The 16,801-nt window shown below is 40.3% G+C and overlaps 1 protein-coding gene across 1 annotated transcript; it reads left to right on the forward strand.

Annotated features, from left to right (window-relative positions):
* Positions 1-7,038: 7,038 nt before the first annotated feature.
* Positions 7,039-15,430, forward strand: lhx4 (LIM homeobox 4). Its single transcript, XM_030785100.1, has 6 exons — positions 7,039-7,148; positions 10,475-10,646; positions 12,577-12,779; positions 13,787-13,941; positions 14,216-14,387; positions 15,042-15,430. Exons 1-6 carry the CDS (start codon positions 7,064-7,066, stop codon positions 15,428-15,430), a joined length of 1,176 nt encoding a protein of 391 aa, XP_030640960.1. The 5' UTR covers positions 7,039-7,063.
* Positions 15,431-16,801: the final 1,371 nt, after the last annotated feature.

Consider the following 16,801-nt stretch of genomic DNA (forward strand, 5'->3'; position numbering starts at 1 on the left):
ACATCCTGTTCCTCCTTCCAGATTATGTCGAACGACTTCCAGATTGTGTCGAACGCCAATAGAAACTTAAAGCAGATTGCAGTTTGGGTTTTGGTTTTGTTTGTGTTACAGTTGGAACAATGGAACCCCACCCCCCCACCCCCACCCCCCGCTCCAGGCTTAAAACCCAAGGGTAAAAAATTCACCTTGGAGTCTTGGTGTTGTCTTCCATAAACTAGACAATGCTCTGTTTTATTGCTGGGTTTCTCCAACATACTGTTCCAATGTTTATGGTCCATCTTGTGTTGATATTAAAATGCTGGACAGGTTTGATACATTTTCTGTCGTCCAACTATGACTTTAATAATACAATAAAGCTTCCACCGTGGACACTGTGTGTGTGAAATCTGAGAGTGAATTAATTAAGTGGAGGAGGGGGAAAAAGGTTAATATATGACACTCTTATCACATCCCATCTGCCCACTGACCCCCCAGTTTTTACATTTACCCCTAAAACGAGAGCGAGACAGGGTCAAATTAATCTCATTTTACTGCACAAGCTCCACCCCTCCTCGATTCAGCTTGAATACATTTCCACAGACACACATCTGCATAGCTCTGTTTACCCAACCACCATATAGCAACCCACAATACGGCCTAAGAACAAACCCTGGGAATTTTTTTGCGCGTGTGTGTGTGTGTGTTTCTGTGCCACTCTCTTTTCACTTTTTGTAGATGAAAAGTCTCTTTCTCTCTCTCTCTCTCTCTCTCTCTCTCCCTCTATGGGATTCTCTGTGACTTATATATGACAAGCTCCTACATATGTACTATACATTTAAAATATATGGCGTACTATTGTGCATGTGCTGTACATGTAGAATGTAATACCTGTGTGTGTGTGTGTGGGTGTTGTGGGTGTGGGTGTGGGTGTGAGTGTGTGTGTGGGGAGGGGGGGGGTCTCCCTACACAGGTTCACCATCTCACTACGATCCTGGGAATCCCGGCCCATTAGTCTTCTCAACTCTACACCTATTGCGTTTTGAAACGAATCATTCTATTGTTTTACCATTGATTGCCTGCATGAGATATTTTTATTGTTATGCCTGTTGCTCAGTCGTTCTATCACATTTATCTCTGTGGTTAAGCCATCCAACATCAAAAGTCCTGCACAGGCTCTCAGTAAAATTATTTGTCACAGCCTAAAATGTTTAAATGTAAATCTTCAATGTGAAATCCCTGTACTTCTGTTCTCATACTTGCCTTCGTTTTATTTTTCATTTGCAAAAGACAAATTCAAGGCCTTATAGCACTGAAAGTCCAGAAAGACGAAACTGACTTTTATCCTTACCGCATGTGCATATTGCTAAAAATCTTCCGCGTCCGCAGTTGTTTCCCTTCTGTACTGTAGGCGACAGTCTGTGTAGTGGTGTTGTGAAAATGCTCCCCGTGTCGTTTTGAATTCTCATGAGTTTCTGGTGGAATCTTTGTCTAATAGGCTATTCCCTGGCTTACTCCAAACCATGATGACAGACACTGAAGTTGGATAGTTTCCCTGAGTCTGTCAGTCACCCGACTTTAATGAACTAAAGCCTCCGGTCTTGTCAGCAAACAACAAAAAATTTGTCCTGCCGAAGAACCTCTCTGCTCGCTCTTTCCCTCTCCAGCGGCAGAGGACAATCACTGATAAACACTTGATTTTTCACTCGTAATAAGTGGCGTACTGATCTGATACACAATTTTATTGTTTGTAATGCTTTGCCCCAAACCATTTTAGCACAATTATATTCTTGATCGTGTGAAGAATAATGAAATTCAATATTTAGAAATGCAATAATAAGAATATGTGTACAGTGCACATATTTGTAGGAGTAGAAAAGGAAAAATCTTCTCTACAATGCTCTTTCAAAGGCATTTTTCAGTCAAAAGTTTAATTTAAAACAATCTATATAGTTTAAAAGTTAGCCACTCCAGCTGTACTAATATTCACGAACACAACCCTTAGTCTGTCTGTGTGATCATGTTTGCTGCTGATGCTTAAAACGCGTTTATTCACCGTCTTACATATAGCTAAAATGAGCTAATCTATCGAGGAAAATACAGTTAACATCAAGTGGGGTGTAAGACTACAATTCAGTGCGTGGCTAAGATCATTTCAGACAGCTACTGCACTATTTTGTTTATTTAAAAAATGCACAATGTCGTACTTCAACTAATTACGTAAATGGACAGGACCTGTCAGGAGACAATAACTATTCCCTAATAGAATTTGCCCCCAAGTGCAATTTAATTTTCTCTGTGCCCTCTCCTGAGGTCTCAGTCTCTTTCTCCGCGTCTTTTCCCCGCAAAGAAATCGCGAAAGGGTTTTGACATTGCTGTCTCGTCCCGCGGTGGTCCTGTCAGTTTTTATTTTCTGTTTTCTCAGGAATGAGAAAAATTGAACTGGTTCTTTCGGTTAAAAGTGGTCAAGTGTATACTCAGTCGAACTGAGCATGAACAAAGAAAAGAGACACAGCCTTCTGGAGAGCGTCGCGATTGCTTCCACGTTCGAAATGCGCTGTTCAGTCGCGAGCGGTGCTGAAATTAACATGCTGCGGGAGTCACCTGAGGAGGTAGGTTTGCATGACGTTACGCTTTTTATTTCAGCATTGAAGACTCACAGCACAGTCCGTCAGTCGACACCAAACTATGTCTGTTTCATTCAAAAATATTTCTCTCCTTTTGTAAGACTTAATGGTAGTCTATAAAATACATCTATCGTATTTTATTTTAAATCATTCGTTTGTGTCGTGGTCGGTGAAGCTTTGACGCTTTTGAGGGAGGCAATTCTCTGCTTCACTGATATCAAATCACATTTCTATCAAACCAAATGATGATTTAAAAAACATCTAGTAAACAAACATATTTTGACAGATTCACCTTCAAATCAGACAAACACCTGTGGACTACTTCACAGATAAACGGGGTGAACGGGGTCTGTAATGTTAAAGAGAACATTTGAAAATGGGTGCAAGACCATGAATGAGCAAATTTATCTATGTTACGGATTTATGATCTCAAAGATATACCGCCTGGCTGTTATCTCTTCTTGGGTATGCTTTCTGGTACAGAAAGAGTATTTAAAGAGTAGTTGTAAAGTTTAGTCAATATTCCACATGGATGGACTATATGTTCAAATAATTAAACGAACAACTCACTCGTCCAATATATATATAGGCTATAGATACATACATTGCATTCAAGTCTATTTGCACAGTATATTCGGCAGGGAAAAAATCGACTTTGGTAATGTTTGTACAGGTTAATTTTACACGGTCAAATGTTTTTTATGCCTCCAAAGCAACCTCTAAAGCAGACAACTGTACACAAGCTGAACTGCTCGTTTTCAAGACGATGTGTTTTTTTTATTTATCACAAACACCGATGCTGCCTTAGGTAACACGGTGTATTTAGGTGAGTAATATGCATTGTGGCTTTTGCAGAACTTCGGAATTCTTCTGGTAAAGATGACATATTTCACGGAATCTAAGTTGTGTTACATTTTTATATACATACAATTTTACAGAGATTTGCGAATCACAGACGTCAGTTTGCGTTTACTTTGAAATACTATATCCAATTAAGTGGCGGCCAGGTCAATGTCGATGGCGGTGAAGTCACCTTCTGCCTGAGTTATAGCGTTCAGGTCCCTCGTTGTACACATAGATTCCCATTATAACATTTCACAATGACCCTCCACGCAAGAGGATCGACACATGATTTGGAAGTTTCTTTCTTTCTTTCTTTCTTGTTTTTTTTAGACGAAATCTCTCTCTCTCTCTCTCTCTCTCTCTCTCTATGGGATCTCTGTGACTTATATATGACAAGCTCCTGTATATGTACTATACATGTAAAATATATGGCGTACTCTTGTACATGAGCTGTCCATATAGAATATAATTTCTGTGTGTGTGTGTGTGGGTGTGTGAGTGTGTGTGTGTGTGTGTGTGTGTGTGTGTGTGTGTGAGTGTGTGCGGTGTATCTGTGTGTGGTACGTTGTAAGAGAAAGGACACCACTAAGAAAAAAATACGAACTTCCTCTGGGTATCCCGGATATACCAAATCAAATACTTTCCACGTTATTCACACTGTACATGAAGCAATTTATTTAATTGTCTGACAGAACGTTGATGGTTTAAGAGCATTTACCACTCAAAAAAAAGGCCAAATGCACGTTTTCAATGCACTTGACAATCATAGTAATTGAATAATCTGACCAGGGAAACTGTTATCAAAATGAAAATGAAAGTGTGGGTTGGGATAATTCTCTCAGGACCATCCCGATGAAGGGGGGGCAGGGAGAATGTAGGACACCTGGCGTGGGAAAGGCTTAAACGGTCGTCTGTTTGGGCCGCAGTCCGACAATGCCACTTGCTACGCTGACCCGATTTAATCAGCTTGATGATGATCCATTTCATTTTACAAAATTACATTTGAAAACATTAACCACAAAGAAGATCCGGCGTTGCTTCAGAAAACAGCGGATAATCTGACTTTGATCACACCAAAGTACTTAGTTATGCATTAAAGCAGTGCATATAGATTTGAATCATATCTCTTTTGTACCTGGGCAATATAGTCTTTAAATATGCCGTCTACTGAACTTGGTGGATATTAATATTACGATAAATCACATTTTGGGTTCAGTGGCTTCGCTGCATTGGTGACTTAAAAGGTAAAAGGTGAAAGTCATCATAAGCTAACAAATATACAATAAAAATGACATGAGGTGAAACATTGTGCTACGCTACATCATCCATCCCACATTGAGAGTATAACAGAAGAAAGGGAAGATAAAAAAAAATCTACATCACAGCTGGTGTTTGTGGGCTAATCTCCACCCGAATGGTGTTCCAAGCTCTCACCCTGGGTTTAGTTCCAATGAGGAACTTAGACTGGGTTACCTACAAAAGTCCCCTCTATCATGTTCACTCAGACATAGTATTGTGTATCATTGTTAAAATGTTCTTTGATGATGTCTCTAATATTTTCTTGCGAATAGTCAGTGATGTGGTAATGAAATCAGTATGTCAGTTTAAATTCTCTTAATTGGAGTTAAGGTTTGTGGGCATACGCTCCAACCCTTCGCTTAGCACTGCTCCGCTGGGTCGAGCAGAATGATATAGCCTAAATTACATAAAGGGTGGTACCACGGTACAGTTTGTGCCATACCTAAGAGGAAAATTAAGGACGATTTGGCCCGAACAGACGTTTCGAGTGAGGACAAAAACTGAGACGCAAGAAACCCCCCCCCCCCCCCCCCCAAATGATTTCATTCTTTTCCATTTCCTCATTTGCAAGAACTTATCCAAAAAAAAAAAAAAATCAGGAGGGCAAAGGACCAGTATTCCAAAATTGTTTGACAATAAAATACGATGAGTGTATTTGCCAGCATCAAATAAAGCCAACCGTTAGACCTACATTTACTTTGATTTGTTACTCAGCTGTGATTCGCTGTGGAGCTAAATAAAATTCTGAATGCAGACGAAAATACGTTCGTCAAATACATTATTATTATTATTATTATTATTATTATTATTATTATTATTATTAGTGTGTCCGATAATTACTAGTCTATTGATTGGCAATACTCTGACACAGGGCAGTCGAGGCTACGCGTTAAATGAGGACAATTACATCCCGCCAAAAAGACAATGGAATTTTCAGGCAAATATTTGTAATGTAACAACATTTATATTTGTGATGAAATAAGTCCAGTTATTATTTACTCAAAATATAATAGCTAAATTCCGTGTTCCTCTTTTTCAGCGCCCGCTTCTATACACCCACTTTTGTATAAATGTTAACCATTGTTTCATTTGACCCCCTCTGTTTTTCGATCATGGTACAATTTTGTTGGAACACACATTCCAGTTTTAGAGATTTTGTAAAACAGCTACAAACAGGTCACTAGCACCCATCAGAATTGCTTAATGTTGCATTCCTGCACGGTCATCATCATCATCATCATCATCATCATCACATTAATATCAACTCGACCAGATGAAGAGGTCTGTTTTTGAGTGCCCACTCAGCTGCTTCCTCAAACAATTTCAGTTTTATTTATTTGAAACTGTGCTAAAAATGGACCCGCAACCACACTCCGTTGCATCCCATTCTTGAAGAAAATTGAAAGCGAAGATTGAGTTCATCTAGCCGGGTCTACGCACTCTCCTGTGGGAGTGTTTTTCCCTAAGTAGGATCAGTCAGTCGAAAGGAAGATCGCAATGAACACTGTCAGGGAGGTTTGTGCACAGACTACTAATACAATGTAAAGACTGACAGATAATGTTAAGCTCTCTTTTCTGAGTCCGCTTGCACTTTTTGGGATCCTGTCTAAATTTAGATTGAAACGCCGGCAGCTGATATATGGTTTAAATATTATAACAGACCTATAATCATTATAATAGGCCCACAACCACGGACATCACATCACTATTGGTTATGAAAAGATTGCTTTTGACACCGTACATGTCAGGTGGCCCGGATACAGCCCAAGATCTTTTTGGAATCTTTTAGTTCTGTGCGCGTACAATTAATACATTTTTTTTCCTTTGAACATTGCCTTTGCTTAAATGGTCACCACACAAAAGCTTATTGAACGGCACAACGGGCGCACGGCCTATTTATTAGAAGGGTTTCTGTGAGAGTCCCGCCTATTTGGAAGAATTTTATATCGTCATCACTTCCTTATCGCTATCCTTGCTCACCTGCACGCACAAGCTGAAATTCTTCCGCCCCTTTGTGGTCTATCCAAACATCTCATTGGTCCTCGGGCGGGGCCTGTGCTTTAGTGATGTCACGCCCGCCCCTGCAGTGTGAATGAATCAAGCAGCTTGTGTGATCCAGAGCAAAAGAGCACAGCAAGAAGTCCCGAGTGCGGCGAATTTTTACAAGGATACAACAGCGCAAGGACTGTAAGAGGACACTACATCGAGACATCGGAACGTTATAGTTTTTCTTCTACATATTTTATTTTCATGTAATATACGGGAGATCAGCAGACCTCCGCGCTGTGTGTGTGCATGTGTGTGTTTTATCGGACCGAATGAAAATGATGCAAAGTGCGGCCGTCCTACCAACGGAGAGTCCAGTGAAGGGTCTACCGGACATACTCGGGGTGCCAATGCAACGTAAGGCTTTTTCCTCCTCCTCTATTGATTATTTCATCAGAACATTGGCAGGCCTGCTCTGAACTGCCGCAGGGCACTGCTGTGGAATAATATGTTGCGTTTAATTAAACTACACAAGAGAACGAGGGGCGCAGATAGGAGTGTATGAGCGAGGCTCTGCTGAATGTCAGCTTCATCCGTATTCCGGACATTATTTTAAAGGGGTTTGAGATGCCGATGTAAGAAATGATATCTTTGTCGCTTTTCTGCCATTCACGCCTTTAACTTCATTTAAATGTCACAAATATTGAGTAAGTTCAGAAACACACAGCAGCCTGTCAAGGTGTAAGATGTAAGTTTTGAACCTGCCACCTTAGCGTGTTCGTTACAGACTGTGACACATGGGGCATAAGATCACTTAAACCAGCTTCGGTACTATTGATTCTGCTGAAAAAGTTTGGGTTTCTGATCGTTCTCTGGATCTTACACAATCCCCTCTCTTTTTCCTCTAACTTGAGATTAGGCGCATGCTGTACGCAGGAGCTGAGTGTAGGACAGGTGTGTATGGATCACTGGTAGAATCAGATCCCTCCGCAGTTTAAACTGGCCCTGTATTGACTGAAAACATTCCTTTACATAATAGTTTTTGAGAGTCGGTGTACACATGACAATTTTTCTGATTAAAAAAGTTACGCGTAATTTAGTGCCTGAAGAAAATGAATAAAATGAGGTACAGTTTAATATTTTAATTTCACGACACGGAGCATGAAAATACATCAAAGAGGGGAAATTAGTTTTTGTTGTCTTCATAAAATCATGACTGAATTATTTTTTATTAATGTGTATTAGATGTCTAAATGCCCGCCATCAAAGAAAAGAATTACCTTTATTTTCGCATCTGGTTTTAATCTCAACCATGTTAATCTGCAGTAGGCCTATATAATCTGATGGCGCAATCAAAACCGAGTTTGAATTGGATAAATTCCTGACCTAATTATTCGTATGCGAGACAGTGAATTGTACATATGGTCTTGGTTTACTACCCTAACACTGAACCTATTTTACCTCAAATACAATCAAAAAAACGTCAAAGAAAAGTGATTGTAAAATCACCTTCAACAACCTTACACAACAGGAAATAATGGGAAAATAAACAATAACAAGACAAAAAGAACATTCTGGAAGATGAATGAATACACAGACTTAGGCTGTTATTGGTAACTGTAGACTACTGTATTTACTGAGAATGCGAAAGCAGACCACAATGTATCGAATGTTTTTTTATACTTTTTATACATTTTTTAAAATATTTTCTTGAGCAGCCTATTTGGGGCTAATTTATAACTTAACATAATAATTTAGGTAATGAACAAAGTGCTGTTTACATTTTTAACCAGGGTATGTACGTAAGTAATGGTCTTTAATTTTGTGAATCATGAGAGATTAAAAGATTGGGTAAAGATCTTGCTACTCAGCCCCCCCTTGGTGAATAAATGATGGATTAGATACGGATTATTTTAAGAACTAGTCAGCTCTTGTATTATGTATTTAAACATTATTATCATATTTAATGTCTGTTAGTATGTTTTTATATGAAATATGGGTAATTATTCAGAACAATTTTCGATAAAATGGCTCCCTGTTCTATACGAACGCGCCCTATGTGTTATCTCTTCCAAAATGGCTCGCAAAAAATAAAATTTAAACATTTGTCTCAACACTGAAAGAGATTATTGTTACTATCATATTTATTTTTATTCAGTTATTTCACTCAAGTCAAATAGTACAACAAAACCTTACCTGAAGAAATGGAGTGAGTGCAATATTCAAGGACAGTTGTAAGATCACTTTCAACCCAAAGTAATGAAAAAAAGTCAAGATTGCTGTATTTTTTTATGTGCTGATATCACTCTGGGCTATTGCAATCAGTCATGGTGTTTCAGATAACTGGACCGGCATGCTGAGGGACCTGTGAATGCTGTCCTTTCAGCACCACGTCTGTCTGTTATCGGCTGGATGGCGTTTCATCTCTGAAACTACTGCCTAAAATGGACACAAACTTATTAGGTTATTACAAATACCAAGATGTGACTTGTGTCAACTGGTTTGAGTTATGAGCCGACTAATATTAACACATTTTTTTTCATGGTTCATGGTTCTTAGAGTTGTGACTGGTGATCTATGTTTCGCTGCTCACTTTGGCCATGTGTCGTGTGTGTGTGTCTGTGTGCGTGTGTATGTATGTGTCGTGTCTGTATACAGGAAATAAGCCAGCTCTTGAGTTAAAAGCGCCGTCTTGTTGAAGAACAAGGGGCTCTGATCGAAGTCCCAGATTTTCATGTGTTTACCTGGGTATTCTTGCCCTGGAATATCGAGTTTCGCAGTCTGGATAATGCTCATTGTTTTAATTTTTGTTACTAAGACGCAAAAATACAGATACAATGTTAGAAAGACAGATAAAATTTGCTCAAAATATTTTGCTCGTTTCCCCTCCTATGAATGAATTAAAAATTAAAAACGTATTTCTCGAGTTCAATATCTAGAAAGTTGTCACTGCTGACTCTTGATGTAACGTGTCTTTCAATATATTTCAGATACACTGGGGGGAAAAACAGCTAACGGAGGACCCATAATCTTTGTCACTACGTTTCAGCTGCTGTTTCTGTTATGAATCCAACATACTTTTACAAGAAGGCAATGGGTCAATTAGAATTCCAATTTCAGTGTTGTCTTGTCCTCACCCGCTATTCTAAAATATTGATTATGTATCATAGGAGTGGACGTCTGTCCTCACCTGTCCGCCGTTCACCTGTCATGTATTCAGTATCCCATTAGGCATGTAGAGCAGCCTGCGTGAGGAATTCAAAATTTCGATGATGAAGATAACAATAACTGATAATAATGAACTAAAACGTACTGTAAAAACATACAATTCTACTTGAATAATAATAATAATAATAATAACAATAATAATAATAATATTTTATATTGCCATTCATGTGCTATGATAGAACTGTATTCACCAATATGTGATGAAAACGTGTCCTGATTTTACTGTGTTGTCAAAACTACACGGATTTTTAGCTCATGTTCATTTATTAACGTCCGCTCGTGATTTTATTGTGTGAAACACTAAATACAGCTTTTCGCTTCAGGATGAATACATTCTTAAGACATATGAAATATGTATTTTGAAATTTTCTATTTCTTGATGCTATGAAAAATGATTTCTTCTGCATTTGTTGATTCTATGTTGTATATTTCTGTGTCTGGTTAATTTGGATTTCTCTATGCTCTTAGCGAGCCAGTGTAATGTAATGGAAGCCATTTTCACTGTCTCTCCGCAGAGATTCCCCAGTGCGCCGGCTGCAGTCAACACATCCTTGATAAGTTCATTCTGAAGGTGCTGGATCGGCATTGGCACTCAAAATGTCTTAAGTGCGCTGATTGTCAAGCATTGCTGGCAGACAAGTGTTTCTCGCGGGCGGGGAACGTATACTGCAAAGAGGATTTCTTTAAGTGAGTCCAACTTTTTTTTTCTAGCTTTCTTGTCTTTTGAAAAACAAGTTATTGCGAGACCTGTTTTTAATTCCCGTTTTAGCCGGATGGTTTCTGTACGGCTCAGCATATCAAGTCGTTTGTGTTGCAACCTTATGTCCGCAAAGCTAGTTATCGTCAGTAGTTCCTCTTACGTGCCCTGTTACGTTTGCTTTCCTATTTCATACTCCGGCAGTGTTTTGGATGACAAAATTAAAGTCATTAAACATGTTAAACGAAATGGACATGGTTAACAGATGACAGACAATTAATCATATTTTCATTACACTATATTCATCGCATGGTTATGACAGAGTTATTACACGCTAAACAGACATTTATAACATATTTATATTTACTGTAATTTAGCAGTGCCCAGATTGAAAACAAGGAGATGGATGTTCAAAACATGAAAATGATCTAAAGCTGACTTATGATTGGGTTTTAAGGTTCTATGGTTACATAGCATACTTCTAAGATTACTCATTTTAAACACAAGACAGTGGAAACAAAAATGTATTTATCTGGGTGAATGTGAAAGGCTGAGTAGTCAAGAGCAGTTAGAGCAAACAGTCAAGCACTGCAATAACGTAACAATGTTGGACTTGATAATGTGAACGCATCAGGGCTGTCACTCATTTCATCAGCAACAAAAACAGAGCTGTGCAAAATGTCGCTATTTTAGGCCAAACACAGGCTTCCATGGCTAACAATTTGTCAGAGCAGTCTTCCTTCATGTCTTGATCTTATGGGATTGCTCTCTTGAACATATTTGTACAGTCTTACCGTCTCAGTTGACTGATGAGAACCAATAGGATTGGTATGACTCTCTTGTGTTTTCTGAGGTCTTCTTTGATAACGTATGTGGGGGAATTGACAGTTGTGTAGATTCACTGCTAGCAATGATACAGTAAGACATGTCACCTTCTGTACTCAGAAGTACTCAGGATACTCTAGTTACAAATGATATGCAATGCTGGAACTCTCAACTACAAAGACCGGATCCATTCAGATTCAATTTGCTGTTACCATTCTTAGTAAGACACACTTTCGCAAACACACACACACACACACACACAAACACACACACACACACACACACACACACACGAACGCACACACGCAAACTTTGCAATTCTTCTCTTTTCTTTCTCTCAGTTCTTTCTACTCTCTCTCTCTTTTTTTACGATTGAATTTCTTCCAGCATTAAAGAAGAAAATTAAGTTTGACTTTTATCCAAAACAGGATCAGTACTGGCTTTTACTAAATCATGTTTGAGAGGTTTTAATGTCACAAGCTTCAATGAGACCTAAAAAGCTTGTGAGGCACAGAGTGGAGGCTAACTTTATTAGCCTGGCCCAGGGGACAAAAGGGAGGATTTTTAATGTTAGAACCGCAACGGTGCGTCGTGAAAAGGGAGGATGCTGGAGGGGAGGATGCTCGTGCGGGGGGAAACTGGATTTCCCAGCAGCAACGAAGAAACTTCAACCTTGGTCCAAAGGAAGGGTTTTTACTTAGCCGTATCCGCCGGCTGATTTACAGCCTATTCTGAAGCAGTGTTTTATTAGTGCCTCTACTGCGTGTTTAGTGTAGGCTCTATATACCATCGTCTCTCAGCCTTCCCAACATTGATCAGGGCCCATTTGTCAAGCTGAGGACGTGACCACCGCAAACGCAAATGCACTTAGTCACATTTTTCCACTCTCCGCAACTACTGATACGATGCTGTAACAGCTGTAAGATTTGGAAGTAAGGATCAGATGCGCGATAATGCTGTATGGAAAAATCATGTAAGGTGTAAAATGTGTTGTGATGCAGTGTATGATATTTAATCTTGAAGCCCATTAAAAACGTGAATTCATTTTTACGCATGGGCGGGTGTCTCTGTTTTTTTTTTTTTTTGTACCCCTAGGCGTTTTGGAACAAAATGTGCGTCGTGCCAACAAGGGATTCCCCCAAATCAGGTGGTACGAAAAGCCCAGGATTTTGTGTATCACCTGCACTGCTTTTCCTGTGTCATGTGCAGCAGGCAGCTTGCCACAGGAGACGAGTTTTATCTCATGGAAGACGGCAGACTGGTGTGCAAGGAGGATTATGAGACGGCCAAACAGAACGGTGGGTTTTCCTGGTCCTTGTCTCATTCACACGTAGCTTCCAGTCTGTTTTCTCCCCTCCTTTAATGTACTCACTCGTGTGTCTGTTTGGTCGACAACCACGAACTGGGAAACGTTGAGGCTGTATGTGCGTTATATGAAGTGGTACGTCCTGGTCGGGAACAATATTAAAAAACATCGGCTGTCTGGAAAAAGCCACTAGAGGCACTGCTGAGAATCATGTATAGATTTGCTGCCCACCTCTCATCATTCAGAAAGAGAGAGAGAGAGTTCAGCACTCAAGTAAGAAGGGGGCCCAATTAACTTCTTCATTTACAGTGACACAGAGACAGTGAGGGTTCATCGGGAGACGTGGTGGAAGGTGGGGAGTGGGGGTTGGGGTTGGGGTGGGGTGGGCTAAGAGACAAAATCATCATAAAAATAGTTGGGTGGGGTCTTGAGTATTTAACCTCGAGTTGATGTGACCTTTTATGGATTTGATTTGCGAAACCCTTCACTGTGTGTTTATGGAGATTTGCCCATGCCCTCGCTGATTGATTATGTTAAGCGATGCAATGCACTTTTATTGTGGGCCTCCAATAACTCCCTTCTTCTGCCATTCTCCTGGGAGATTTATGCCCCCCCCCCCCAACCAACAAACCACCCCCCCACCCACCCAGCCTGAGTGGGACAGTTTCAACAGGATATTGACTAACCACCACATGTGATTTCTCTAAGCCTCAACAATGCTCAAGTTCTCCTGCAGTTCTGTTTTGATGGAGTGATTTGAAAAAAAAAAAACATGATTAATTCCTGCAATTAGTGCTGATTAGTCTCTATACTAAGACCATATGACTGCAAATATTTGAGCATTGAATATTCAAGTATGTTTTACTCACAGATGTCAGCGGAGATGTTATGCTTGGATTAATTTTCGGTTGACAAACAGCTGTGCCGTTAACGTAGAGGAGAGGAGAAAAGAGCCAAATGTTTCGTTTTTCTTTATCGTCTTTCTCTAATCACTTGCAGATGACTCAGAGGCAGGCGCAAAGCGTCCCAGAACCACAATCACAGCTAAACAGCTGGAGACCCTTAAAAACGCGTATAAAAACTCCCCTAAGCCAGCACGACATGTCAGAGAGCAGCTTTCCTCCGAGACGGGTCTGGACATGCGAGTGGTTCAGGTGGGTCCCATGCTGCCTTTAGAACGTGACTGAACTACGAAACCATCTTCTTCAAATTTGATATCTGATATTAAAAAAAAAACCCAAACAAACCAAAAAGATACTTTAAATCTCAAAACATGAAATTGAACCTTTTGGCATCCTGTTATTAGACTTGAATTGATTAATACTTTGGCCAGGCACTTTTTTTTTTTTACCAGACACACATGCTATACATCTTTAAATCTCTCTGCATCGCTCACACCGAGAAATCTCTCTCCTCCTACGATGGCAGGTCTGGTTCCAGAACAGACGGGCGAAGGAGAAACGGCTGAAGAAAGACGCGGGTCGGCATCGCTGGGGTCAGTTCTACAAAAGCGTCAAACGCAGCCGAGATTCCAGCAAGACAGAGAAGGAGAGTTCGACAGAGGACGCCGGATTAAGCGACAGTGAACTCTGTTTCAGAGGTTAGAGCAGTTCCCCAAAAAAAATCCTAAAATCTCCCAAATACCCAATCTCCTCATTCTCAACCTTTTCTTTCTTGTCTCTCACTTTAAATCCAATATGGATCTCTTATTAAAATAATTGCAGATTTGTCATTCGGATTAGTTTGTAGATTCTGACATTTCTCATATAATTATGTGATCTTTGCGAGCCTAGTTGGAGGACTCATAAAAGTCCAAAGCCACTTCGAAAAGGAGACTGGTTTTTTTTTTGCTTTCTTTTACGAGAAATGAAAACACCGTAGCGCAAACTCTATAAACTAGGTGAAGCTTTTAGTCAATTAGAGAGAAAGTGCTTAGGGGCATTGTTGTTACGGAAACAAAACAGGAAGGACTCAGGGGGAGACTTTGTATTGCAGGTACAGGTGAACCCTATGAAGGTAAATCATGCCTTCTTCAACCTCACAAAACGCCAAGTGAATTGAATCAAATATATCATGAACACTACGCACCTATCACTGTGATGGTTTCTAAATAAACTCCATTTCCAAAAGCTAAGGTTTTTGTTTCAGGATAACAGCTAGATAATGCTGATAAACCTGACAGTCTGGAGTTGTTAATAAAATGAAGAATACACTGTCTTGTCTCTAATAAAAACTTCTTCGTTTGTACGTGCAGAAGACCAGATCCTCTCCGACCTTGGCCATGCCAATGGGCTGTATGGAAGCGCGGGCGACGTAGCCAATGGGAACGTGTTAAACGGAAGTTTCTCCCTGGAGGGGGCGGGACAGCCTTATCATGACTTGCGGGCGGGCAGCCCTTACGGCCTACCCCAGTCTCCTTCATCTATCGCCTCACTGCCTGGCCACACCCCCCTACTAAACAACCTCAGCTTCACCATGGACGGCCTCATGGCCCAGGGAGGGCAAGCCGGGGTTGGCCAGGCGCTGCGAGCCATGGCTGGAGGCCCCACCTCTGACCTATCGACAGGAAGTAGCACGGGCTACCCTGACTTTCCCACCAGTCCTGCTTCCTGGCTGGATGAGATGGAACATTCCCAGTTCTGAGGTCAGACAGGAGAGTATGCTCCAAATAAATGACAGTAAAAGGGGAAAAAAAAAAAAACAAAGACGCAAAGCAGGCTTTTTGTATTCATCTGTTCCCTGAAAAGGCACCGTTCGTGGGGCTAAAGGGGAGACGCCTCGCGATCCTCACGATATACCAAGTCAGTCTGAGGCTACTTCCGATGAAGGAAGCAGAAGTCGGCCTTTGGTTGTCACTGATTGGCTGAAACTTGGCGTCTGGGAGGGGAAAACATTGGACAGCACATTGAAATCGCTGACTAAATCATTGCCAGAGAATGTCCAACCTTATGCTGTATCATACCTATTTTTTATTTATATTTTTTCATTCTTTAAAAAAAAAAAAAAAGAAAAAAGAAAAGAAACAAAGAAACAAACTGGATTTCAAAATTTCCAGCATGTGTTTGTGTAAATTTGGGATCGTGAGTTTACCCTCGCGCCCAAAAAGATATCCGGCAGCAATATTTGGAAACACAATCAAAAATTTGAATCCATGGATAAAAGGAAAGGTTCATGCATGCTTCTGAACAAAGAAGATTGCTGTCCATATTAGAAGCCTTGACATTGGCAATGCACTTTATTCTTTCCCTTGTATTGCACATGACACACGAAAGACGCATGTGACAATAAGGGAGATGAATGCACAATGCAACGTACAGTTGGCGTTTCATCATCAGAGAGAATTTTATAATAGTGGCACAAGCGTATCTCTCCAATTTTACTGGGTAACCCGGAGCTTGGGGGTTATGAAGGTTTTGGGTTGCCAAATTGAACCACTTTCTAAGCGCAGCTCCGTAAGAACATGAAGTGGTTACACTCAGTGGGAAATCTGATTGGTTGTAAGGTGACGTCTACCGTTAGAAAGGGGAACATAGACTATTTACACGCGAGGCGAAGTTGGCCGGCTGTTCCCCAGTTTTGTATTGTACTGGGAGAGGCTGTCGAAAACTCTACATGAGTTTGCTCTGTTCTGTATATGACACAAATTAAAAGGAAAGCAAATTAAACCTGTCAGTATTTTGTTTTTCGTTCTCTCACAATAATTTATTGAAGCTCCTCACCAGTAAACAAGTAAGTAAAGTCGAGAAATATCAGGCAGGAATAATGTCAAAAATATCATTTTCACTGGGACTTATTTAATATGGAATGTATGGTCTTATTCCTGTTTTTCTTTTCAACCTTGTGCAGTGGTATGTATGATGAAAAACATGTAGCTAAGAGTGTGTATGTGTGTGTGTGTGTGTGTGTGTGTATGATTCTCTGTATGCAAATCAAATGGATGGCTTGGAATTTGGTAGCCTGCCAGTTGCGCTTCTAATACACCACATAATTTGTGAGAGGGAACATTTTATATAC

Source organism: Chanos chanos, chromosome 9 (genome assembly GCF_902362185.1).
Source record: "Chanos chanos chromosome 9, fChaCha1.1, whole genome shotgun sequence".
NCBI classification, from domain to species: domain Eukaryota; kingdom Metazoa; phylum Chordata; class Actinopteri; order Gonorynchiformes; family Chanidae; genus Chanos; species Chanos chanos.